A 26,996-nucleotide genomic window follows, 5' to 3' on the forward strand; every position below is an offset into this window, starting at 1 on the left:
ATCAGCAGGTGACAAGATGTTGCAAAAAGGTTACACTCTTATTTATCTCTTTTATGGGTGAATAATTACATTATTTGAATATACACGTCTCCCTCTTTTGAGATAGACTTTCATTTTAGTCCAGACTGGCCTTAAGCTTCCAGTCCTTCCAACTCTGCGGCTCACATGCCAGGATGATGCTCGCATGCCTTTGCTAGGTTTTTGTGGTGCTGGGGATTAACCCATGGCTTTGCATGCTGAGCAAGCATTCTACTCCCATCTGGCTATATCTCTAGCCCAGTTTATTTTAAACATGGAAATCTTATCTTCTGTACCCATTACCGTTCAAGTCCTACATAAAGTTGACCTGTAATCTTGGGTCTATGATGTTTGAGTTGATATAATGAATTTATTTTCTAATAATGTTAACATGACTCTAAAAGATGAAAGGATCAAAAAGACATGGTAATGTTAAATAATGTATGACATTAATTTATAAATTAGATATTAAATCTATACTTTATCAATATTTGAAGGTACTAGTTCATGTGTACCTTTGTCTGTGAATAGTGCCCCCAAATGTTAACCTGGGGGGAAAAAACCCAAAACACTGGAATAACTTTGTTTGTTTGTTTGTTTTAATTTCATGTTGCATTGGTATTTTGCCTGCATGTAAGTCTATTTGAAGGTACCAGCTCCCCTGGAACTGCTTAAGAAAAGTTGTGAACTGCCATGTGGGTGCTAGGAATTGAACCCAGGTCCTCTGGAAGAACAGCCAATGCTCTTAACCACTGAGCCATCTCTCCAGCCCTAGAATAACTATTTAGAAAAGGATTATAACCACAAACTTGTTTGCTTATTTGTTTGTTTGTTTATTCTTACTACAAGTTTTGTGTGGAATTATATAAATTGTTTATAAAACTCTTTGCTATAAAAAAAATAGTGTTAATATATCGTACATTTGGGATATATGCCATCTTATTCCTGTATTCAGTTTTAGTCTTGGGTGCAAAGCAGAAGAATCTAATGTGTTGCTGGGTTTTATTTTCTGTATTAGCTCCTCCAGAGTTACTGATCTATGAAATGGCAGAGAATGGAAAGAACTGTGACCAGAGACGTGTAGCAATGAGTAAAGAACAGCATAATGGGAGTTTCACAGGTAAGGGCCGTGCGACTGCAGGAACAGCAAGCTTCCGCTGCGGTCCCTATTCTTCTAGGGCTTTACATGAATTTCCTCACTTAATCCTTATGCTGACCCAGTAGTTTGCCTCTGCATTTTGAGATGTTGCATCCCTTTAATGCTGGCACAGGGAGATATCTTAAGTTCGACACCAGCATGTTCTACATAATGAATTCTAGGATAGCCAGAGCTGTGTACTGACACCATAACTCAAAACAAATAAAAAACTGATTGCAGAAGAAATACATAGCCTGTATGTGTCATTCCCCAAAATTGTAGTTTGAGTCCAAATACAACTGCTAGATTCTGTTTCTTTGGAGGGGAGGGGATGCATTTTGAGATAGGGTTTCTCTGCAACAGCCCTAGTTGACCTAGAACTCACTTTGTAAGCCAAACTTCCTCTGAACTCACAGAGATCTGTGTGCCTCCAAGTGCTGGGATTAAAGGGGTGTGCCACAACAGCAGGCCGTCCACTGGTAAATTCTTGGTGCCATTTGTGTAGGATACATGCTATGAAAGGAATTAGTAAAGAACATGATTTTTTTAGTGTGTGTTTTGTTTTGTTTTTGCAGGGTTTGTTGTTGCCTCAGTAATACTGATGGGAAAATAGCAGATTTAGGGCCAGTGCACAAAGGACATGCACAGCATGTGTGAAGTCCTGCATTTAGTGCTCAGCACCAGAAAGGAGCGGCAGCCATGACAGTTCATTCTTTTCCTATTTGGACTAGTTCCCATTTCTCAGGACTATTGGGCTTGCTGTGGATGGTTACCTGGGACATATATGAAACTTTCTTTCTAAGCAGTCATACATTATACCATCCTTCTCTGTGATAACTAAAAAGAATACTCTGCAAAGCTGCTACTGATAGAGTGGAAAGAGATGGGCATAGATGTGCAGACAGGTGAGAAACCATTGAGGCTTCAGTACAGGAACCTATTACAATCCGTGTTCTTTTGTTAAGACTTCAGAGACTAGAATTTTGTTCTATAGATTGCCTCCTCCTCAAAAGGTTGAGCTCATTTTGGTACTTTGAACTGCTTAAATTTGCATGGTCACACTGTTAAATCTCATTTATACTTTTGAGGTATTTTTATGCTGTGACAGCAAGATGGGTCAATTTTTGTTCTTTAAAAATGGTGGCACATATGTTAGGAATTCTCCTTTAACTTACATGCTGTTGTTTTTCAGACCCCTCTTCAGTACATGAGAAGAAGAGAAGGGATCGGGAAGAAAGACAGAATATTGTCCTGTGGAGACAGCCGCTCATTACCTTGCAGTATTTCTCTCTGGAAACTCTTGTAGTTTTGAAGGAATGGACCTCAAAGTAAAGAGCTTTCTTACTACTTTTTATATAAATCATATTTACTAATTTTAGAAGTCCTTAGCTGTCTCCTACTCCCTGCCATCTGTTTCACCAAAACGGATTAATTAAATTTAGAACATTATCATAGGAACATTTGTTTTCCTTCCTATAGTTTAAAAATAATTAGACTAGGGATGGGGATGTAGCTCAGTCAGAGTGTTTGCCTCTCATGCACAAAAAGCATCACCACATAAGAACCAGGTTTCTACGGAAGATCAGCCTGGGCTACATAAAGACCTCATCCCACCCCAAATAGAGAGCAATAGATTGGAATATTCAGTTTGAAGAAAGATGAATGAGGAAACGTTATTTGCTTGATAGGTTGTTGCAGGTGACTGCTGACTCTTGTCTACCTGGGGAAACATGGAAAAGATAGTGGTTGTTTCCTCCCGATTTATCTTAAAAAGAAGTCAGGCCTATTTGCAGTAGATAGGCCACATCTGCTTCACTGACAGCCAGGGGAAAGCGCTCTGCCATAAGTGAGGCCTGTCTTTACACTTCCATGCCTAGCTGTGTCCAGTATGCCAAGAGCAGTTTCTCATCCTGTTATTTTCTTGTCCTTTTAAATAATCTATATTGTTATCTGACAATTTTGTCGTTCTTAACATTTAGAGAAAACATTTTGTAACAGATTTCAGCTCAATTGATCCCTCTAGGAGCTCTACAAAGAAGGAAAAGCAAATATATGATTATTAAAAATTTTAAAAGCAAAACAACAAATCAGTTTTTTTAAATGTCTTGATAAAAGAGCACTCCCCACTGGCCAACCCAGCCTCCCAGCCTGAGGCTTGAAAACTAATGCTCTTCCTGTTGCACTGTAATACCTCTCCAAATTCAAAGATGAGGTATGGACAAGATGAGGCTTTGGGCAGAGAAAGGCTGTCTGAGTAAGAGTGAGGCTGTGTGATCATTCAGGTTCTGGCCCCTCGCATCTTGACTCCTTTCTACATCCTAAAGGCTGTTTCTTCAAATTGCAAGATTAATGTGACTTTTTTTTTCCATTTATTTTTAAGATTGTGGCATCGTCAAAGCATTGTGGTGTCCTTTTTACTGCTGCTTGCTGCGCTTGTAGCTACGTATTATGTGGAAGGAGCGCACCAACAGGTAAAGTGCTGAGTTTTGTGCTCACTTCAGAATGAGACTAATGCAGATTTCATAGAATTTATATCCTCAACATTTTAAGCATACTGATAACTTGTATCTTAATGTCTTATTCCATACACTAAAATACCCAAGCACTGTCCCGTAGCTGTTCAACGTTATTTTGCTATTTAGGATACCTTTCCACCTTCAAAGATTTAAGCTAGCTTTTTTGTATTTAGTCAAAACAGCATGGATCCGTTCATCTTCATAATGTCTGCTGTATGCCTTTCTGATATAGCCAACAGATTTCATCTGAGATTGAGAGGTCTCATGTCTGTGAAAGATAGATTCATTTCCCTGCAGTCAACAGTCATAGTACTGATGGGAAAATAAGGAAGTAACATTTTGTCAGCACATTTTCATTAAAATAGTGAAACATTAATCTATTCTAATAGGAAATGTTTTTTAAAAGCTATCATTTTAAAGTAATTTACTTCTAATGTCAGGGAAGATTTTTGTTGTTGTTTTTAAGTAGTTTTCAATGCATTTACTATAGGAATCTTTATATCTTGATGTGGTGGTTTGACCCAGTGAGTGGCACTATTAGGAGGTATGACCTTGTTGGAGTAAGTGTTTCATTGTGGATATGGGTTTAAGACCCTCACCCTAGATGCCTGGAAGTCAGTATTCTGCTAGCAGCCTTCAGATGAAGATGTAGAACTCTCAGCTCCTCCTGCACCATGCCTGCCTGGATCCTGCCATGTTCCCATCTTGATTATACTGGATTGAACCTATAAACCAGCCCCAATTAACTGTTGTCCTTATAAGACTTTGCCTTGGTCATGGTGTCTGCTTACAGCAGTAAAATCCTAAGACACTTAGTAAGAATTTGCAACCAAGCTATTCATGGTGCCTCATACCACTAAGCACAACAGAGGCAGGGGGATCACTGTGAGTTTAAAGACAGCCTGTTTAACAGAGTCCCAGGCTAGCTATGGGTACATAGTGAAATTCTGCCTCTTATCAAAAACATAAATAGCCAGGCCATAGTGCACACCCTTCTAATATCAGCACTCCAGAGGCAGGTGGATCCCTGTGAGTTGAAGGCCAGCCTGATCTACAGAGTTAGTTCCAGGACTTCCAAAGCTATGCAGAGAAACTCTGTCTTGAAAAACATAACAAAACAAAGCAAAACAAAACAAAAAGAAGGAGAAAGGAAGGCAGGCAGGCAGGCCATCATCCAGCACCTCTATACCCTCTGTACTCCCTTATTTTATTGACTAACACTGAGAAATTTGTCTAGAAATAAGTCAGCTCTTTCTTCTTGAAAGTCAGCTCTTTCTTATACTGCACTTCATTTTTGCTCCTGTTTGACAAACAACCTGGTGTTAAGCATACAGAAATTGTTTTATTCTAATTTTTACTTGAAAAATCAAGAATGGATTCTGTTTACAAAAGTGTGTGATTGCTCCCCAATCTTGGTATTTTGAGACAGGTTCTCTACATGGCCCTTACTGTCCTGAAACTCATAGAGATCCCTCTGCCTGCCTTCCTCCCAAGTTTAAAGGCTTGCACCACCATACCTGGTTCATTGCACCCTTTCTTTACCACTGTGTCTCTGTACTCCTAAAGTTTTCTCTTTACAAATATTGTATAACTGTCCCTTTCTTAACACTATTTTATGTCTAATTCTTAAATCACTTTCAGGTGTGTTACTCTTAGCATTACCATACTAGGTTGGGCATGGTAGCACACAGGATAATCACACCACTCAGGAAACAGAAGCAGGAGGGCCAACCAGGAAGTTGGAGGCTATCCTGGTATACATAGAGAGTACCAGGCCAGGCTGGACTATATAGTCTGAGATCCTGTCTCAAGAAATCAAAGAGAACAAAATAATAGTAATTACCAAACCTGTGGTTGGTTTTTTGTTTCCCCCATGCCAGCTTATTCTGCTTAGAAGGGTTGGTTTTGTGTTTTGCTTTGCTTTTGTTTTTTGTCCCCTCTGCTCTAGTACACTGACAGTTGGAGACCTCTTCAAGGACCGTGTTGTCTAACCGTTTCTCAGCTCATCTTTCTAAACTGAAGGGTCATGGAGGTGGTTAGCACAAGCATGGTCCTGAGCAAGTGTTTGAGTTTATACTTTGTCCCTTTTGTTTTTCAGTATGTGCAGCGGATAGAGAAACAGTTTCTCTTGTATGCCTACTGGATAGGCCTGGGGATTTTGTCCTCTGTTGGTCTTGGAACAGGATTGCACACCTTTCTGCTTTATCTGGTAAGCATGGCTTTCTTTCAGGGAACAAACATGAAGCAAATTCTTCTGTCTGTATTGGTGCATTTACTTTGGAATCTACAATTCTAAAACCCGTGTTTAACTGCTTCTGTGTTTTCAAGTATTCTAATCCTCAAACCCGTGCCTGCAGTAAACTTTTTTCAATTTTGAAGTAATGATTATTTTGCTTTATGCAATTGTTATTTAATAATGAAATTCATTTCAGTTTATAAAATTCTACATAAAGCTTAGAACACATTATACCCATAATCTCAGCACTTGTGAGCCTGAGGAGTAGGATTGCTATGAGTTTGAGGATAGTGTAGGCTATGTAACCAGACATGTCTCAAAAACACAAAATAGTGAAATGGCTTAGCCAGGAACGGAGCCAAGGCAAGCCTGAGGTCGGAGTGCAAGTCTCAAAACCTACATGGCTGGAGACATGGCTCAGTGGTTAAGGGCACCATCTGCTCTTCCAGAGGTCCTGAAAGAGGTTGCTGGTTCAATTCCCAGCAACCACATGGTGGCTCACAACCATCTGTAATGGGATCCAATGCCCTCTTCTGATGTGTCTGAAGACAACTACAGTGTACTTATACATAAAATAAGTAAATAAATCTTTAAAAAATAAAACCTACATGGTAGACAAAATGAGAACTGACTCCTGCAAATTATCCTTTGACCTTTATTATGTACGCAGTTATTGTTTGCGTGCGCGTGCCAAACAAATGAAATAAAAATAGCTTTAAAAAAAAAAAAAAAAAAAACGGATTGGAGAGATGGCTCAGAGGTTAAGAGCACTGACTGCTCTCCAGAGGTCCTGAGTTCAATTCCCTGCAACCACATGGTGGCTCACAACCATCTGTAATGAAATCTGATGCCCTCTTCTGATGTGTCTGAAGAGAGCTACAGTATACTCCCATATGTAAAATAAATAAATCTTTAAAAAAAATAAAATAAAAAGCAAAAACAAGAAAAGGCTTTAAGTGAGTTTAGACAGTTTTATCTGTTAACCAGTGACACAGAAACAGTGACCTCATATTCTAAGTGGCCATGGGCCATGGGCCACTTCGTTGTTTGGATGCTGTTATTTAATTTATCTGATAAAATTAACATGTAAAACTAAGAAGTATTTCCTTGGTGAGATACTAGTTGAAGTAAAAGAAAATAAAGCTGAACCTTCTGTTTTTACAAATGATCTTAAAAATCTGAGGTAGAATTAGGGGAGTAGTAGGCACCTGAAGACAGGACAACAGGATCTAGATGGCCCTGTCAGAGTGAGGCGAGGTGGAGATGCGTGAGTGCTTATTAAACTCTGGCTACACGGTTTGCTTCTTCTGTTCTCTTCTTGTTCCTGAATCAGGGATTAAGAGCAATTCCATATTTGTAGTTTTATCTTCATTGGGTAAAAAGGATATCACACTGATATTCAATGCTGAATCAATCCCATCATTTCAAACAAGTCTGCTCTATACATACTAAATTCACTTCTGAATCCAGTATGTTAATGTTAAGGCATGAATGCTTGGCATAGGAGAGTGTTGAACTAATGATTCAAAGGATAATTTGGGAGTTAATCTTTATACATCATTTCTCTAAGTTTATTTAGCTTAGCTGCTTAGGGAACTATAGCGGGAGGTTTGGGAGTTTGAAGCTACCTTGGACAATATAAGGATGCCCATCTCAAAAATGTTTGAATTTTAGGATTATATTCATATTTGCTTATCTCTTATCTGAAATAAAAATACAGTAATTGACTCTATGTCTTAGTAGCTGTTAAACTGGTATAAGTTTGTATTTATGGTGTGTGTGTGCAGATATATCTATGTGTGTATATATGTAGATGATGGATTTATGGTGTGTATGCATGCGTGTGCAGATTATATCTATGTATGTATACATGTAGATGGAGGCCAGATGCCAATACTAGGTGTCTTCCTCAATCATGCACCACATATTTTTTGACATGGTCTACGTAAACCTGTGTTTAGCTATATTGCCTTGCCAGGGAGCCACAGGAATCCTCTTGTATTTCCCCACTAGTGCTGGGATCACAAGCGTCCTTTTCAGCTTTTTGCATAAATGCTGTGGACATCTAAATGCAAGTCTGCATGCTTAAGCTGAATCATCTCTCCAGTCCTATAACTGCTAAATTCTTAGTAGTGTAATATTGCATTCACATGCAAAAGTTGAAGGAAAGAGAAAAAGAAAAGATGGATTATAGGACATTCTGCTCTTTTTTATTTTGTGTTTGTGTGTGTGTATGTGTTTGTGTGGTTTTTTTGTGTTTTGTTTTTCCAAGACTGGGTTTCCCTGTAGCTCTGGCTGTCTGAAAACTCACTCTGTAGACTAGGTCTGCCTTGAACAGAGAGATCTGCCTGTCTCTGCCTCTCTAGTGCTGGGATTAATGGTACACACCACACACACACACACACACACACACACACTGCCACACCTAGCAAAATTTTTTTGTTTTGTTTTGGCTTTGGTGTTTTCAAGACAGGGTTTCTCTGTGTACCCCTGACTTTGCTTGAACTCACTCTGTGACACCAGGCTGTCCTTGAACTCAGATCCACCTGCTTCTGCCTCCCAAGTGCTGGGATTAAAGATGTGGGTCACCACCGCCCTATTTTCCTGTTCCTATCTAGACCCACCATCTGATATTTCTTAGAAAAACAAGATGAACTCAAAAGATGAACCATGGTATACACTCATTAATAAGTGGATTTTAACCTAGAAAACTGGAATACCAAAAACATAATCCACACATCAAATGAGGTACAAGAAGAGCAGAGGAGTGGCCCCTTGTTCTGGAAAGACTCAGTGAAGCAGTATAGGGCAAAACCAGAACAGGGAAGTGGGAAGGGTTGGGTGAGAAAACAGGGGGAGGGAAGGGGGCTGATGGGACTTTCGGGGAGTGGGGGTCTAGAAAAGGGGAAATCATTTCAAATGTAAATAAAAAATTTATCAAATAAAAAAAAAAAGAATAACAAGATGAAGGGATTTGTTTGTAATAGATGACTGACCTAAAATCATCTGGAAAGCGGCCTATGTAGCAGATTCTGTTGAACATTAAAAGGAATTCAAATGAGTCCTTTTTAAATTGCATACAAATTATAAAGAAATTTGAGGACTGGAGAGATAATTGAGTAAAGTCCTTTCTGAACAACCTTGAGAACCTGACTTCGAATCCTCAGATAAGCTATTTTCTGATGTCTGCACCCACCTGTACCATAGCACACAGATACTCACTTGCACAGACCCATATTGCATACACCATACAATAATAATAATAGTAATAGTAATAATAATAATAATAATGATAATAGTTTTGTAACAGTAAAGTTTATTATAGAATTAATATAAAGGAAAACTCAAATCTTTGTTTCTATTAATAAACATTTTACCCTTGATCAGTGTGCTTGTTTGGTGGAATGTAATTAGAATTTTCTCAGCATTAACTTTTAATGTATATAAGTATTTTGTATATCTGCATCATGTGTTTACCTGGTGACTGTAGAGGAATTGGAGCACAGACAGTTGTCATCTGTCTTGTGGGTACTAAGAACTGAACCTGGAACCTATGCAAGAACAACATAGCCACTTAACTGCTGAGCCATCTCTCTAGCCCCTCATTTTTCAAGAGCAGTTGGGAGGAAGTTATCTTTCTCACTGCATTCAGTGTTATATCTATTGTATATATATATACTAAGTTACAAGTGTGGAGATACAATCATTGAACTCATGAAACTATTCATTAATTATACAAAGATGTTTCCATGGGAAGTTTTTTTGTATATTTGTATATAAATTGTTAAAATTAAATGTGAATGCAACTAATTTTTAAAAAAAAGAAAGAAAATAGGACCCAAAGGCAAAGCAGAGCTACCTTTTGAATTTTTCTTAATACAAGCTACTCCAATAACTCAGAATAATTTTTTTTAATTTACCATTTCCTTTGTGATTGTAATAGCTTTTTAATCCTTAAGTACAGGGGGTCTCTACAACCCCAATGACCAATATGTCAATTCATGTAAGATGAGGCAGTTCAGTTCAGCACAACTCAGTGGTCTGTAATCTGTGTGGTTTAGACTTTAAGAATCTGACCCCAATTAGTTTCCTTTGGATATATTTAAGTACAGTATAATTTTGTGAAAAAATTTCCTGATGATAATTAACTTAATCCCATGTTGAAGTTTTGTAAGTACATGTAACATCTTCCATAAAGATAGGTTCTATATATAGACTGACTGAGAAAAGCAATCTCATGATAAGGTCTTGGGGATGATCTAGTATGATTTTGGCCACACAGATAATGTAAAAGTCACCAGGCTCATAACAACCTCTGCTCTGAAAACAGGTGTCCTCTCCCTGTCTCCCCCTCTCCCTCTCCCTCCCTCCCTCCACCTCTACCTCCTCTCCCCCTCCCCTTCCCCTCACACCTCTACCTTCCTCTCCATAACCCTGCATGTTTACTATTTCTGATTTCTCTATTGCTTCTCTGATGGCGCAAGGACCTCTGTGCCTTACCTCCTATACCTGACAATCTTCATTTCTTTTGTTTATTGTTGTTTTGTTCATTTGAAGAGGATATATGTCACCATATACCTGGCTATCCTGGAAGTCACTGTGTAGACTAGGCTGTCCTGGACTTTACAGAGATTTTCCTTCCTCTGCCTCCTGAGTACTAAGTAAAGACGGGCACCACCATCATGATGAGCTCACTTGTTTTTTAATGTAAGTAATACGATTGTGTTTGGGAAGTCCCACTTAAATGTGCTTTCTTTTATGATCCTTTATGTAACCCTCACTTAGATGTGATGATGATAACGTTCTGATGACCTACTTCTTTGTGGTGGTTAAATAGACACCTCTACCTTGTAATCATATAACCCTCAGTCTAGAGGCCAAGTAACCATGTTAGGAAAGTAGTCTGGTCAGAAGTACAGTCCTCTTATTGGCAGATTTTGTAGCAATATATATGTGTTCTTATTTGTAAGGACTTATGGTTCTTGCAGTTTAAAAAACTGAAGATTAATTTTTTTCTTTATCATGATCATATCTACTAAAAATTAGAAATATGAAAATGCTTTGTATTTCATATCCATTGGTTTTCACGGTGGAAGTTGCCTTTCTGTGGTTAAACTTTGTTAACTGTGAATGAATGTACACTACATGGTCACTTAAGAGACTAAAAATATTAGATCTTAAAATGAAGTCATTTTTCAGTTAATGAACATTTTCCTTATTTTTAAGTTTAAAATTTTAAGTTGAAAAGTTGTAAACTGAAAATGTGTGTTGGAATCCTCCTCATTCAGTAAGCAGAGTTGCTTTTTACATAGGAGTGGTGGTTGTGGACCAAAGAGTGAAAGCAAATGCATTCATCTCTGTGGTTCAGTAGGTAGTAGTTAGAACCACTAGCTTGGGTCGCTTGTTCTCCTAATTTCCTAAACATCTACTTTTGTATCTAGGAGAATAAGCTTTTTTTCCTCTTGGGAAAAAAAACTACATTTTTCACATTCTCCAAAGACTGTCATGTATGAGAGGTTTGAAATCATTTTCCTAGGGGGCTGGAAAGAAAGGTGGCTCAGCAATTAAGAACACTGTGTTCTTGTGGAGGACCTTGGCTTCAATTCCCAGCCACATATCGTGGCTCACAATCATTCATAATTCTAGTTCCAGAGAATATAATGCTGTCTGCTGGCTTCCATAGGCATCAGGTCCCTACGTATATATGCATGCATGAAAAACATCCACAAACGAAGAACAAAATAAATCCTAAGATCTTTTAAAAAAGAGAGAAAAACAATTAGAGTTTCTTAGTACATCTATATTTGGTCACCACTAGATGGCATCACTAACACAATCAATATACTCCTGTGTATTTGCCGATAGAGCAACCTTACCCAATGCCCAAATGACTCTTAGCTTAGAGACATGATTTGTTATTTATCTATATTCATATATACATGTTTTGCTTACAGACGACTAGAGAATGGGGCTGTGTGTAACTCTAGTTGCAAAGGATCCAGTGCCCTTCCTCTTCTGACCTGAATCCTAGGCAAGCACATGTTTCACAGACATACATGCAGCTAAGACATGCATACATACAAAGTAAATCTAAAATAGTTTCTAAAGGATCAGTAAATTACCAGTTAGTCTTCTTTTCCATTGGCTTGCATATGTAGGAAACAGTTCCCACAGCTATATATCCTGGGCTGGTCTTGAACTCATAGCATCCTTCCTGTCAGGGCTTCCCAAATACTGGGATTGCAGGTATGCACTACCACATCTAGTTTTCCAACCTTTAATGGTCATGAATATGCAGAAGTTTTGATTATTAAAGAAGCAGTGTCAAGCAGCTAGGTTGGAATGTCTGCTCCAATATTAGTTATATGATTTTTGGCGGATTTAAGATTGTTGTTATTGTTGTTGTTGTTGTTGTTTTTCTCTGAATGGCTTCTCTGTGTATACTTTGGCTATCCTAGAACTCAGTCTGTAGGCCAGGCTGGCCTCTAACTTTGAGTCTCCTGCCTCTGCCTTCCAAGTGCTGGGATTAAAGGCATGTATCGCCATCACCTGGCATATTCCTTAACTTTTTTTAAAAAAAGATTTATTTATTTTATATATGTCAGTACGCTGTCACTGTCTTCAGACACACCAGAAAAGGGAATTGGATCCCCTTACAGATCGTTGTGAATTGCCACATGGTTGCTGGGAATTGAACTCAGGACCTCTGAAGAGCAGTCAGTGCTCTTAACTGGTGAGCCATCTCTCCAGCTCAGATTTCTTAACTTTTAAGCCTTAGTTTATTCAACTATAAGTGGAGGTGATAATGATGGTAATTATCTCATGACTGTTTTGAGGATTAAATGAAATAGCGAATGTATCTTTTCAGACATGATGTTAAATACACATAAAGTATCTAGACAGCTATTACATCTAATAACACTATGTTACAGAATTTTATGTTTTTATAAGTGTAAGAGAGAGAAAGACCAGAGACACCAAGGGCTCATGTGTCAGTGCATGTGTGCATATGTGGAAGTCACAGGACATGTTTGCAGTCTTCTCTCTCCTTTTATCTTTTACTGTTTTTGAGACAGGATTTTGTTGATTGTGTGACTGCCAGCAGGTTCTTCTGCTTCTACCCCCATTCCCCACAGGAGTGCTGGGATTATAAATGCAAAGAGCTGTGTTCAGCTCCTTCCATGGGTTCTGTGAGTCAAATTCAAGTCCTCAGACTGTGTAGCAGGTGCTTTGCCAACACAGTAATCTCTGGCTTCTCAGCTCATTGCTTAAAGCAAGCAATTATTTTCATTATGTATGCTATACCTCTTTTTCTTCTTCTCCGTACTAGAGATCAAACTATCAGCCTTGTACATGCTTGCTAAATTTTCTACTACTGACTACATCCACAGTCCACCGTTAGCAATTCTCACCAGCCTTGGTTGCTTAGTGAATCTCAAAAATAAAAATAAAAAAGAGAAAATGCCTGCTGGGTGGAAGTAGCATACGCCTTTAATCCCAGCACTCTAGAGGCAGAGGCAGGTGAATCTCTTGAGTTTGAAGCAGGCCTGGTCTACAAAGTGAGTTCCAGGACAGCCAGAGAAACCCTGTCTCAGAGTCGAGGAGGAGTAAGCAAAGTTATGGTTTAAAGTCTTACAATTAAATAAGAAATCTGAGTGTGGTGGCACATGCATTTAATCTCAGCACAGTAAAGGTAAGATAAGGAGTTGAAGGCCACCCTCAACTACATAAGTTCTAGAGTCGATTAACCTTGGTTTCGGGAGCCCATATCTCAGCAGCAAAAGCTATAATTCCATTGGCTAATTTCCATTGTGTGATGTATGGACAGTTTTTGACACTAGGGGGAGCGTTTTCCTGCAGAAAGATTTTACAGAGCTTGGTTTCTATACTCTGCCTTTGGGAAGCATCAGATACTTAACTTTACAGACAAATGTTCTCTTTAACCTAATTCACTAGGATTTCTTTTTTCACACTTGGGGATCAAAGTAGAAAAAATGTGCCTGAAGTATTGGCATTCTCCCTTCTAAAAGCAAAGTGAAAGTAGGAGGAGTCGGAACTATTGGATTATAGTATAAAATTGACCAGGTTTTATTAGAAATTGTAAACATGATGTGTTGTCCATTGAAAATGCCTCATTAAGAGACATTTTCTTTTCTTTTCTTTTCTTTTCTTTTCTTTTCTTTTCTTTTCTTTTCTTTTCTTTTCTTCTCTTCTCTTCTCTTTTCTTTTCTTTTCTTTTTTAATTTATGTTTTTTCGAGACAGGGTTTCTCTGTGTAGCCCTGGCTATCCCGGAACTCACTCTGTAGACCAGGCTGGCCTCAAACTCAGAAATCCGCCTGCCTCTGCATCCCAGAGTGCTGGGATTAAAGACGTGCGCCACTGCCACCCGGTGAGACATTTTCTTAATATGATCATTTCAACAAAATACCTTAACCTCTGTCATAAATTAAACGCAACAAATAATACAATATTTGCTGTCCAGATGCCTGTTTTACTCTTAAGTTTGGGTTATTTTATTTTAAAGTGAAACAGAAATTGTACCTTTTTAAAATCTGGCATGTTGATTGTTTTCTCTTGGGTAAACATTGCTGTGGGTGTGGGCAGCACCAAGTTTCTCTCTGTGTGTGTTACCTAATCATTGTCTGTACTGCTCTAAAGCTGTGTTTCCTTAAGTACAGATATTTCTGATACCTTTCGGATCTTGATTCCGTATTGTTGGAAGTAAATATTTGGAAAATGTCACTAAGATGGCGTACAGTGAAGTGTGGAAGTAGTTTCAGTAACTGCTGTTAATGCCATGGTGGGGATGATTCTCTCAGAGCTAACCTGCTAGCTCTCCTATTCACTACTTTTTCAACTCTGATGATTGCTTCAGTGCTCACTTGCGTGTCCTTCAGTACAGAGAAGGAAGAAATCACCCCAAATTGGACTCTGGTGTCACTGATACTGACTTGTATAGGCACGGTGACTGTGGCCATGAACACTCTGAGTAAGAGCTCGTCCGGGAAAGTCAGCAGCCTCTTTTTAGAAAAAAATGCCTGTTAGCCTTTGTGTGATGAGGGAGGGCATGGTAGCTCCTCTCCCTCTCTATCCCCAAGGAATGACTCATCTGTTAACTCATGAGCATCACCACATCAAAGGCAGAAACCGAGGTCCCCAGGACTTAGGGGCTTGTGCAGACTGGCTAGCTTCCTGCCCTTAGGTCACTACTTATAATTGTGTGCTTAAAAAGAAAGCTTCAAAGAATAGGTTAAACAGCTTGTATAGCTCTCTACCTAAATATGTCGCCCATTTGCTCTGAATACTTAGATCAACTCATGATCCATATTTGCTTAGAGGAGGCTAGGGTGCAGCTCAGTGGCAGAGGGCTTCCCTAGCATGCTCAAGGGCCTGGCTTCAAAGCCCAGCACCTCCAAAAAGAAAGAAAAAGGTCAGTTAGGGCTTGTTAGTATTTTCTTTGTTTTGAGGGAGTTTCACTCTTTAGCATTGGCTGGCCTGGAGCTCACTACAGCAGCTTATCTGGTTGGCCTCAAACTCACAAAGATTGCCTGCCTTGACTACCTGATTGTTGGGAGTAAAGGGTGTGCCACCAGGCCTGACCCCTCAGGCTTACTGATAAACATTTGAGGCGTTGCATCAGCTAAAAATCTTGAGCTTATCAATGTATATTGTATACATTGTACAGTATATAATATATATTAAGACATACTGTACTTAAAATGATACACAATTATTTGTAAATCTTTAAAACCAATTTTACTTGATTTTAAAGAGAAAACATGAAGTATTTCTTTATACGCATACTACTCTGGTACAGTCCACTTTCTTCCAGAAGGCTCATGAGCTAATTAACAGTATAGTTTAGCTTCTTTTGTTTTGGCCAGCAGCTATGAATTTGTACTTTTAAAATATAATCATATATTCTTGTGCTAGGTGCCACAGCCATTGTTTTACTTTTAAACGTTTTGTTACATTGGGGAGATGAGACAGAATTCTAATTATGCTTTGTTAAAGTCTAACAGATTGAAAGACCTGCCACTCACATGAACTAATGCCCAGGTCATTGTGTTTAGACGAACCATAGTGCATTCTACAGAGAAGAACCAGGCTGGGGATGCAGGGGGGTTCTAGCTTGTGACTTGACAAAGAGAATCTAAAGAACAGGTCTGGGGACTGGAGAAGATGGCCCAGTGGGTAAAAGGACCTGCTGCCCTTCCAAAGGACCAGTGCCCCATTGCATCTAGGTCACAGTCACCTGTAAATCAGTGAATTCCCAGGGAACTTCATGGCTTCTTTGGGCACAGACATCTAATACGGACAAAATATTCTTATAAATAAAATTAAAATTAAAAAAAGAAAGAAGAAAATTAAAAAAAAAAACAAAAAACAAAAGAGCCAGTCAGCTTCGGTGAGTAGTTCTATATTCCACCTGTTGAGAAGTACTTTCTGTAAGTCACAACCTTAAGTAAGTTGTTCTCTGACTTGTGAGAAAAAGCAACCACTTTTAACTTTGGGGGAGTAGGATTCCAGTGTTGAAATGGCTTCTAGAGTCCCCCAAAAGTCAAACTTTAAAAAAGGACGAAAGAAACTGCAGACATGCAGACAACCCTTTGTCATCCTGCGTTTGTCTCCCAGATATCCCTAATGATCACATTCCAGAGCAGCACGGTCCTTTTGTTCTGTAGAGAAGAGTGAGGCAAACACATGGTTTCCCAGTGAATCAGAGCATGCCTCAGCTTTGTTACCTTTGACCTGAGTTTTCCAGACAAAACTAATTGGAAATGTTGCCTTGGGCTGTCCCTTGACTTCTGCATGTAGATGACAGATTTGGCTGTGAGTTGACATGACAGATGTTGGGGAAGCCTGCCAGTCTTTAGGAATGTTTGATCAGTTCTTAACAGACCATAAGAACTATAAGCATGTCAGCATGTCTTCCTAGGAGTATTTACACTCACACAACACATTTACACACTCACACATTCAGTGTCTTCATCATCTACAGGCTTGACTAAATTAGTTTCTAGCTTAAATGAGATTATAATAAATTGTGGACTGTTCTAGTGTACATACAAAGAATTTGAAAACTTGAAAACCCAGAAAATGGTTTGTGTAAATTTTTTTGTACAATAAAGTAGAATTACATATACTATTTCATCATTTTAAAATTAGAAATTTTTTAACAGCCGGGCGGTGGTGGCGCGCGCATTTGATCCCAGTACTTGGGAGGCAGAGGCAGGCAGATTTCTGAGTTCGAGGCCAGCCTGGTTTACAGAGTGAGTTCCAGGACAGCCAGGGCTACACAGAGAAACCCTGTCTCGAAACACCAAAAAATATAAAAAAGAAAAAAGAAAAAAAAAAAAGAAAGAAAGAAAAGAAATTTAACTGATTGAACTATGAGTATATTCATGCCTCCCTCCTTATGAAGATCTTAATTTGTGTTTGTGATACCAGGAGATCTTTTTTTGGACTTACTTATACAGATACTACATAATCATCAGAACACAACTTAAAATTTCTCTTTACAGACAGATTAGGGCAGTTTCGTTTGACAGCATCTCAGAAGTTATGAACAGATGGTTTTTGAGCCATCAAGATGGCTCAGCAGGTAAAGATGACCTGAGCTCAGTCCTCACACCCATGTCATGTGATGGAAGCAAAGCGTCAGAAGCTGTCCTCCAACCTCTGCGCTTGCACACTGTGCACAAAATGAAAGTCTTATTTATTTATTTTTATTTGGTATTCTTTGGGATGTGATGGCACCTACCCTAATCTCAGAACTCAGGAGATTGAGGCCAGGCTGGGTGACACAGTGAAAACTTGTTTTTGAACAACAAAAATGATGGCCTAAACAAATTCTAAATGTATTTTATTACCACCACTAAAGATAGAATAAAATTGATTTCACAGAATAATCTAAGGTGGAAGTTTTTTCTTTGTACTTTACTCCTGAAAGAATATAAATTGTAGTAATGTAAAAGATTTGTATAAAAAGACCTGAGTCTAGAATAGTACCGCCTGTGATCTCAGAAGCTGTGAGACGAGAATCTGGTATTCAGCTACAGCTGCAAAACAAAATCCCCAGGAAATTTAAAATACCCTTTTTCACAGACAAATAATTATGTCCACTCCTGTTAGAAATCCTGCCTTTTGATCTAACTTTGGTTTATCCTCACCCCAGCAGCCTTGCCCGAGCAAGTGTAATGTCTGTTATCTTGAGCAAAGCAGAGTTATTCTGCAAATCAAACTTTGGAAAATATTGTATAATAAAAACAACTTATGAGACTAGATATGTGGGATTTCATAATGAAACAAAACCAGATGTCCAATGTCACATTTATCTAAAATTTTATTATTGGCTAGAAAGACTATATTTGAATTTTGAGAAAAAAAACAAAATCTTCATTTGCCACTTTTCCCTAAAGCCCTTCCCTGTACTGACCTTGTTCTATCACTTTTGTTGCATAGATCTCCCGTATCCGTATGAATTTTCATTCTACTTACCTTATCAGTTAATGAAAGATGGGTGTCCTACTTAGGGTTTCTTTTGCTGTTATAAAGCACTATGACCACAGCTTGGGGAGGAAAGGCTTTCGTTCACCTTAACAATCCTTAGCTCACACACCATTGCAGGCAGGAACTCAAGGAAAGAGCCTGGGGGCAGGAGCTGAGCAGCAGCAGGAACAGGAGCACTAGCTGGCTTTCTTCTTGCACCCAGGACCACCAGCCCAGGGGTGCTAACCGTGGGGGGGGGGGGGTCCTCCCACATCAGATACCAATCAAGAAAATCTTCTAAAATGACACTGTCTTTAGTCAAGTTAACATAAGTCTAGCCGGTACATTGGGTGACATTTTCAGTGATGAGCCCCGTGCAGTGATACATAGCTGTCATTGCACTTTCGAGGAAGAGGAGGAAGCTCTAGAGCCTGAGTGCAGCCAGGTCTGTCCGCTCCCTGGGGCCCACAAGGAAAGGAAATCCTGCTGTAGCTGGGAATCTGCTTATTTCTCTGGTCGATTATTACGTGTTCCTTTTCATGTTTGCTCCTGTTATATACATGGTAAATTTTCTAAAGCTTCCTAAAGATTTACCTTTATGACATGTTCCTCCTATGCTCTGTTCTTGTCTGTCTAATACTAATGTCCGCCCCATCTTTTAAGATGTTTCTCAAGTGTTTTGTCTTTGCTGACCTTTTTTACTTTACTGGGCTCTGACTTTTAACTGGATAGTTTTTTAACAATTTAATTAGTTTTGTTTTATGTTTGAGTGTTTCCCTGGGTGTATGTATGTGCACCATGTGTATGCCAGTTTCCTGAGGCAGTAGGAAGAAGGGGGTCAGATCCCTAGAGCTGGAATCGCCGACAGCTGTAAGCTACCATGGGAGTGCTGGGAGCCAAGCCTGGGTCTGGGAGAGCCTTCATTGCTCCTACTGCTGAGCTGTCCCTCCAGCCCTCAGGTGTCCGTAACTGGTTGTATTACTAATCAGTGTCCACAGGCTTTGCCTTCTCACTTGTGTATTTGGTCTGTTCCTAACTAATGTGATTCTCAGTCTGGTTGAACTTAAGTGCAGGGCGTTGAGTATTTGTTGCTTTATTCTTCCCCTCTTGTTACCTTGATCTTTGCCTTATTAAATTGTAACAGTTGCTCAGAGGCTTGTGATATAACATACCTTGTGCTGATGCAGGTGAGTTGACAGTGTATGTGCTCTCTTTCCATGTTCTTCCTCTGGTGCTTCTGTTGTCTTCACTTTACCTCTCTGCAGGTCTTGAGCCCCACCCCTAAGTCATTTGCTTGGCTTCAGACATGCAGAACAAGTGCAGTAAGTTGAGCTTTGTTACCCAGACCAGCCTTTGCTTTAAACCACTGCTTTATCTCATGAAGGATTCAAATAAAGAGGAAAATCTGTATTTCCAATTTTCTTCTGATTTTTGAAGTGTATTTTTCCATGAGTTCTAATTTACATATATTTTACTGCATTCTTTTAGCATTTTATAAAAGTAACTTTATCTTTTGTTCCCATTATTTCTGATTGTAAGTCTAACCCTATCTCTCTCTTTGGATGGTGTTATTTTTGCTTCCTTCTGATGATTAAGGCTTTTCTTGTGGTTGAGACCTGCCATTTGACTGTAATGCTTTTCTTACCAACAGTTTATATTTTATTTTCTTTTAATTGATTCACACTAAGGTTTAATTTATTCTTAGATCTTTGTTCCACAAGGAAAAAATTTGGCCACTGTTTTCTTTTATTATTTTTCTGAAGCCCATATCTCCCCTATGTGTATCCTACTGGTAGATTTTTATCCCTCAGGTCATTAAGATGTGTGGCTTTCCCTGTGCTTTCTCTCTGCATCCTTCAGTCTGGCTGCTTTTTATTACTGGTTATATCCGGTTAATCCTTTTTTTACCCCTCTCTCTATAATTTCTGGATTGTCTCACTTATTTTTTTGTTATAGCTAAAATAGGACTTTCATACAATACATTGTAGTGAGGCTTGCACTTTTTGGAAATTTTACTTAAAAGATGGATTTGTAGTCAGTGACAGAGCACCTGCATCGCATGCATGAGGCTACAGGTTCAGTCCTGTAACACACACACACACACACAGACACAGACACACGTACGTACATATGTACGTACGTATAATTAAAAGTAAAAAATATAAATTAGGAGGCTAGAGAGATGTTACAGTCAGGAAGGAGCACTTATTTTGCAGCACTATAAAGAGGACTTTTTATGTAATTTTATAAATTATTTTATATTTATATAATGTAATTTTATAAATTATTTTATTCTAAACACATGTTTGATCTTTGGAACAATTAAGCTGTAAAGTTGAAAGGAACTGCAAGGTTTCTATCTATAAATATAGTCTAACCTAAAATGTCAAGGTGTGGCCTACTAATAATAGGCTTGTGAAAAGGAAGGAAGGCTAGAACTTTGCTGTTAGCCAGGCCTCTTAGTTTTCATTGTGTCTGGAAACTGCCGCATGAGCCTCCACGCTGAGTAATGATGACTTCTTAGTGCAGCTATGGGAAGAATGTGCACTCTTGAGTGAATGAACACAAAGGGTCTCTCATGTGACCCTTGCTGGTAGGAGACTCCTTATGTAGACTGCCCAGCTAGGTTGTTCCGGATCTTGCTAAGTAGCTAGGAATAAACAGACTTCTTGTATTCTGTCCTGTCTCTTCTAAGTGCCAGATTACAGGTTGTAAATCACCATGCCCACTTTATGTGAGAGGCCAGGGCCTTGTGTTTTCATGCAAGGCGGGGGCCCCCTCAACAGTAGGAGAAAATTCTAAAATTGGTGAGACTTACTCTCTTAGAATCACTAAAATTAAAGCTACATCAAAAAAGTTTATTTTGAAGGGTAATATATTTAGTTTGTATTTTAATTTGGAATAGAAGTGTCTGCTTCACACAGCCCAGAGCAGAGCTTGGAGTTGGTAGGAACTTAGGCTTGCCAGGCAAGGGTTGTACCACTTCCAAACCTTGTTGCCTTAAACCTTTTGTTTTCACACAAACACGCACACGCGCACACACACACCCCAGTCCAGTCCCTTTTTTTTTTAAAAAAATCCCGCTGTATTTGTAGCCAAAAGAAAACAACAGTCAAACTCTTGCATTTTATTCATTTTTAATTACTGCAATCATGTCTTTCTTGTCTTTTCTCTGATTAAAATTGTTTTTGTTTCTGAAACTACATCTCATGTAGTCCTGGCTGGCCTAGAATTCTTGGCAAAAACTCAGAGATCTGCTTCCCACCTACTATGCCTGCCTGCAGTTACTGTTTTAATATTGGATTTGTTAGATATCATTTCTTCCTTATTCTGCAGTTATTACAAATATCTAAACTTACAATATCTAAATATCTAAACTTATAATTCAATGTTTCCTATGTTTGTTTTCTCTTTTGGTAAGGTCAGAAAAGAACCCTTTTCTTCCAGTTGTGGAATCTATTTCCCTATAATATCTAAAACAAACAAGTTTTAGTTTTGTGGTTAAACATGATGTTAAAAAACCTGATTGAGGGTGCCTGAATTTTGGGGTGCCAATATAACCTAGATATATAGGATTCATGTCTGAAATTGCCAAAGAATGTATACATTTTTAAAAGAAAAAGGCAAAATGAAAATATTCTTTTTAAAACTTTCAGTGCTTTAAATCTTGAATATTGTTATATTAGCAATTCCAAGAATTAAAATTTTTTTAAAAGAGCAAGACTAAAAATAAAAAGTAAAAAGACGTAGATTTTTAAACAAATTTTTTTAAAAACAAGGTAATATACAAAATGAAGTAAATAAGTAAACAAACACGGAGAGTAGATGGAGAAAATGGTTAAGCAGTTACGAGTGCTTCCTATTCTTCCGGAGCTTGGTTCATAGCGCACAGCAGGTGTCACAGCTCCTTGGAACTGCAGTTCCAGGGCAGTCCCATGCCTCTAGCCTTCCAGGGCACCTGCATTTATTTGTTGATACACACACATACATGAACACACACACACACACACACAACTCCCAGATTTTGTTCACAGTCCCCCATGGTAGTTCACAACCATCCTTAACCTCAGTTCCAGGGAATTCATGTCCTTCTGGCCTCCTCAGGTACCAGGCATGCATAGATGCATGCAGGCAAAATACTCATGTACATAAAATAAAAATAAATAATTATTAAGTAAATGAATAGTTTATTATCTTGGTAATAAATAGGACTTCCGTAATATTTTCTTTTTAAAATAATTTGTTTACAATTACAAGTATTAGTGTGTACTCAGAAGTCTCAGGACAAGACAAGTAGTAGGTGTCATTTCTTTTCTTCTCGCTTTTAGTTTCTGGCAGTGGAACTTATTCTTTAATATTTCCTTATCATTATAGCTGGCTTTTTAAATATCAAATTCATTTACTCTCTGACCTTAAAGGGCTTTAATGCACAGTGACTACTCTTCTTTAGGTCTGAGTCATTTTAGAAAAGTCAGTAGAAAAATCTTTACTAGAAACTTTCATATTCAGAAATATTCACACCATTTGCTAATATGGTCATTAGCAAAATTTTGGCATATGTATAAGCCTGTTCTATAAAAATATATTTCTTTTAACAGATATGAGTACTACATTCTAACAGACAACCACCAATCTATGCTTAGGAAACTCAGGAATTTATAGTTTTTGCTAATTCTTATATTTATTTTATTCATAATTAGTGTTTGTATGTCTGGTGTGTGTGTGTGTGTGTGTGTGTGTGTGTGTGTGTGTGTGTGTCAAACATGCATCCATCACACCAGCTCAGAGGACAACATTATGGAGCCCGTTCACTCCTTAATTCTTTTATGTCAATTCTAGAAAGTGAATCACGTAGTCAGTCATATCTGCATGGTAAGCATATGTACTGAGCTATCTCAGCAAACCCTGTTTTTACCAAACCTATAGTTGATTTTCCAAATTATTTTGCTTGTAATTGTGTATGTGTGCATGTGTGTGCTCGTGTGCACCTGCACATATGAGTGCAAATACCTACAGAAGCCAAGAGAGGACATCAGATCCCCTATAACTACAGTTAGAAGCATTTGTGAACCATCTGAAGTGGGTGGGAATTAGGAACTGAACTCAAGTCTTCTACAAGAGCAGTAGCCATGCTTAACACTGAGCCATCTCTCCAGCCCCTGTTGTTGATTTTCAGGAGGAGGTTTCTCATGTGCTATTGTGCATCATTGGATATAAAACTTTATTGCATATCTAGATATTAATGTAGTCTAACTCATTTTTATGGCTATACAGTGTCATCTTTTTTTTTTTTGTAACTCACTGGAAAAGGTAGGTAATAATCTCAAATTATACCTAAAAGAAAAGTTTTATTACAGGGATAACATTCTAACATGTACTTCTGAATAAACAATATGAAGATCAAGCAAAATATTGGAGAGGTTGCCCAAAGCAGGCCTGGGAAAGATTGTTTTATCAAATTGCTAACTGCATCTTAAAATGTGTGTTCATGTTGCATCTTGTTCTCTGAAAGCAGTGCTTTGTATTACATTAGTTGTATTACATTAGTGATTAGTGTGGTGTAGAGATGAGAGATGCATTAAAGTCCTTTTGCATTACTGTTTCTCTTTAGAGGTTTCTTCAATTTGTTTTCTAGGGTCCACATATAGCTTCAGTTACATTAGCTGCTTATGAATGCAATTCAGTTAATTTCCCTGAGCCACCATATCCTGACCAGATTATCTGCCCAGATGAAGAAGGCACTGAAGGAGCCATTTCTTTGTGGAGTATCATCTCAAAAGTTAGAATTGAAGCCTGCATGTGGGTAAGTTCTGCATTTTCATATTTGCCTAAAACCAAACTTGCCGTCTTGACACTGTGTCAAACCTTCTACAGTGTGATCCACAAAGGCCTACCCAGTAAAGATTTGGGAAGTCACTTGCTGCACACTTCCAAGGCAAAGACTCCTTCATTACGTAGTTCCCGAGCTGGACCTTGTGGCATAGCATTTGCCTGTGATCTCAGTGCTTTGGAAGCTAGACAGAAGATTGCGATTTCCCAAGACTGCTCTAACAACAAAATTTTCAAAAAGAAAAGTAGTCATGTATTTTACTATAGATTAAGCACTGTGTGTGTTCTTGGTATTTTATGGTAGATTAAGCACTGTGTGTGTATGGGCTAGAGAGATGGCTCAGTGGTAAGAGCACTGGCTACTCTTCCGAAGGTCCTGAGTTCAAACCCCAGCAACCACATGGTGGCTTGCAACCATCAGTAATAAGATCTGATGCCCTCTTCTGGAGTGTCTGAAGACAGCTACAGTGTACTTACATATAAGAAATAAATCTTTAAAAAGAAAGGAAGAAAGAAGAAAAAAAAAGAAAGAAAGTCTATTTCGTTTTCAGCATTATTGGTGAAAGGGTCTACCCTTTCTCCATATACCCTAAGCTCCCATGGTGTTGATTTCAGACTGTGGTTGTGTAGTGATCCTGTTTTTAGTTATCCTAGTCATTATCCTGGTATAAATTTTCTTTAGGAACTATTTGGGGGTGGGGCAGCATTTCAGTGGCAGATGTATTTTATCTTGATTAAGTGTTCCTCACTAGGGCACACATTGTTTATCTCTTTAGTTCATTGCGTTTATATTCCCTTAAGTTTTCTTTTCCTGGCAGTTTCTTAGGAAATAAAAGCATGTGAAAGAAGTCTCCCCTCAGGGGCCTGTGAGAGGTTCGCTGGGTAAAGGTTCCTGCTGCCTGGCCTAGCATCTAGAGTTTAGTTCCTGGAACCCACGTGGTAGGAGAGAAGCACTTCGCATACGCTGTAGTCTGCCCTCCACAGCAGGGAACATAGGCACAGCATGCACATAGTACAAACATGTGCATGTGGACTGTAGACATGAGCACATACAAATAAGTAAATAAATTTAAAAAATTCTTAATTCTGCCTTTAATCCAAGCACTCAGCAGCCAGAGGCAGGTAAATCTCTAAGAACGAGCAAAATAAATAAAATAAAAATATTCTTAATTCGCCGGGCAGTGGTGGTGCACGCCTTTAATCCCAGCACTTGGGAGGCAGAGGCAGGCGGATTTCTGAGTTCCGAGGCCAGCCTGGTCTACAGAGTGAGTTCCAGGACGGTCAGGGCTATACAGAGAAACCCTGTCTCGGAAAAAAAAAATATATATATATTCTTAATTCACTAAACAACAGTTGGTACCATAACTTAGAAGAAGCAGGGTTTTGGTGTATTTTTTTTTTTAAGTTATGGGTTAAAAGTTAAAGTGTGTTTATGTGGATGAATATCTTTCCTGTCTATATGATGCATATCACTTATGTACCTGGTACCCATGGAGTGCAAAAGACAGTGTCAAGTCCCAAACTAAAGTTCAGACCTACTGTCTTGGTTCTAGGAATCTAGCCCAGATCCTCTGGAAGACAAGTATGTCCTCTGAACCACTAAAGCAGCTATGGAAGAGACAAGAATTTTTAAAGTTATATATTAGTACTTTTTCCTCCTCACTTATGGTTCTGGAGATGAAATGCTCAGCCTGGCGCTTGCTAAAAGCAAGTACTCTTCCACAAAACTACTCCTCAGCCCAGCAATTACATTTTGCTTTGAAGGAATTATAAAAGAAATGCCTTATGTTGAGTTGTTGATTATGAAAGGCAGGAAGACTTGTCATGTTTCCTGGTGCTCTTTTATAAACACTGGAGACACATTCATTATGTTAGTTTTATGTCTTATAGATCTGAGGAGATTATCATGAAAAATTACTATTAGAATAACAGAAGGACATGCTATAAAAGAGGCTATCTATACAGTTACTTATTTTTGTTCTCTTAAAGGTTATTTGTGTGGCTAGATTAATACTAATGCCAAAAAGAAAGCTTCCTTTGGAGCTGGCAGCAGTACGTGTTTTCTTTGAATTAGTGTGTGTTGTCTGGTGTATTTTTTAGCCAGGCTTCATGACTGCTGTAAACCAGCCTAGTATAATGACTTACTTCTCAAATACTAATTGGCTCCTGAGAAACACAGGCTTTACCCACAGTGCAAGATTTTGTCTACTCTGCATTTTCTTCTTTCCCTACTTAAATCTCTTTGGTCATACGAGAATCTTAATGCATATCAATGTGGCTTTGTAATTTTGGGTTGTTGTTGTTGTTGTGATACAAGTCTCACTATGTAGCCCTTAGTTGGCCTGGAATTTACAGAGAACTGCCTCTTTCTGCCTGCTGAGTAGTAAGTTTAAAGGCATTCATCACAATGCCCAGTTAGCATTAAGTTATTTTTAAATTGGTACCTGTTGCTTACAAGACAGTCTTTTCATTAAATGTTGTTGCATGATGGGATGTTTGAAAGAATGAAGTTAAACCTTAGCTTTGCATCATATGTGGGAATTAACTAAAATACATAAAAAAACCTAAAGCTGAGCTCAGACTGTCCAACTACTAGAAGAAAATATAAAGAAAAATATGCATGCTGTTGAATCTGGCAGCGATTTCTTATATTTCATGACTAAAGCACAGGGGGAAAATATTTAAAATGATGTATTTTGCCACAGGCAACCACTAAGAAATTGGGGAGATAACCTCTAGCCCGGCAAGCAGCTGCTAATCACACAG

General features: G+C 38.5%; 1 protein-coding gene across 2 annotated transcripts in view; it reads left to right on the plus strand.

Moving 5' to 3' along the window:
* Positions 1-26,996, plus strand: part of Vmp1 (vacuole membrane protein 1) — a 102,669-nt gene that overhangs the window by 15,401 nt on the left and 60,272 nt on the right. For both annotated transcript variants that reach the window (XM_052194321.1, XM_052194322.1), the window contains exons 2-6: positions 1,037-1,138; positions 2,349-2,484; positions 3,537-3,627; positions 5,771-5,881; positions 24,037-24,204. In XM_052194321.1, coding sequence (XP_052050281.1) covers positions 1,063-1,138; positions 2,349-2,484; positions 3,537-3,627; positions 5,771-5,881; positions 24,037-24,204 — 582 coding nt within the window. In that variant the 5' untranslated portion in view covers positions 1,037-1,062. The remainder of the gene's footprint in view (positions 1-1,036; positions 1,139-2,348; positions 2,485-3,536; positions 3,628-5,770; positions 5,882-24,036; positions 24,205-26,996) is intronic.

Source organism: Apodemus sylvaticus, chromosome 10 (assembly GCF_947179515.1).
Source record: "Apodemus sylvaticus chromosome 10, mApoSyl1.1, whole genome shotgun sequence".
Classification (NCBI taxonomy): Eukaryota; Metazoa; Chordata; class Mammalia; order Rodentia; family Muridae; genus Apodemus; species Apodemus sylvaticus.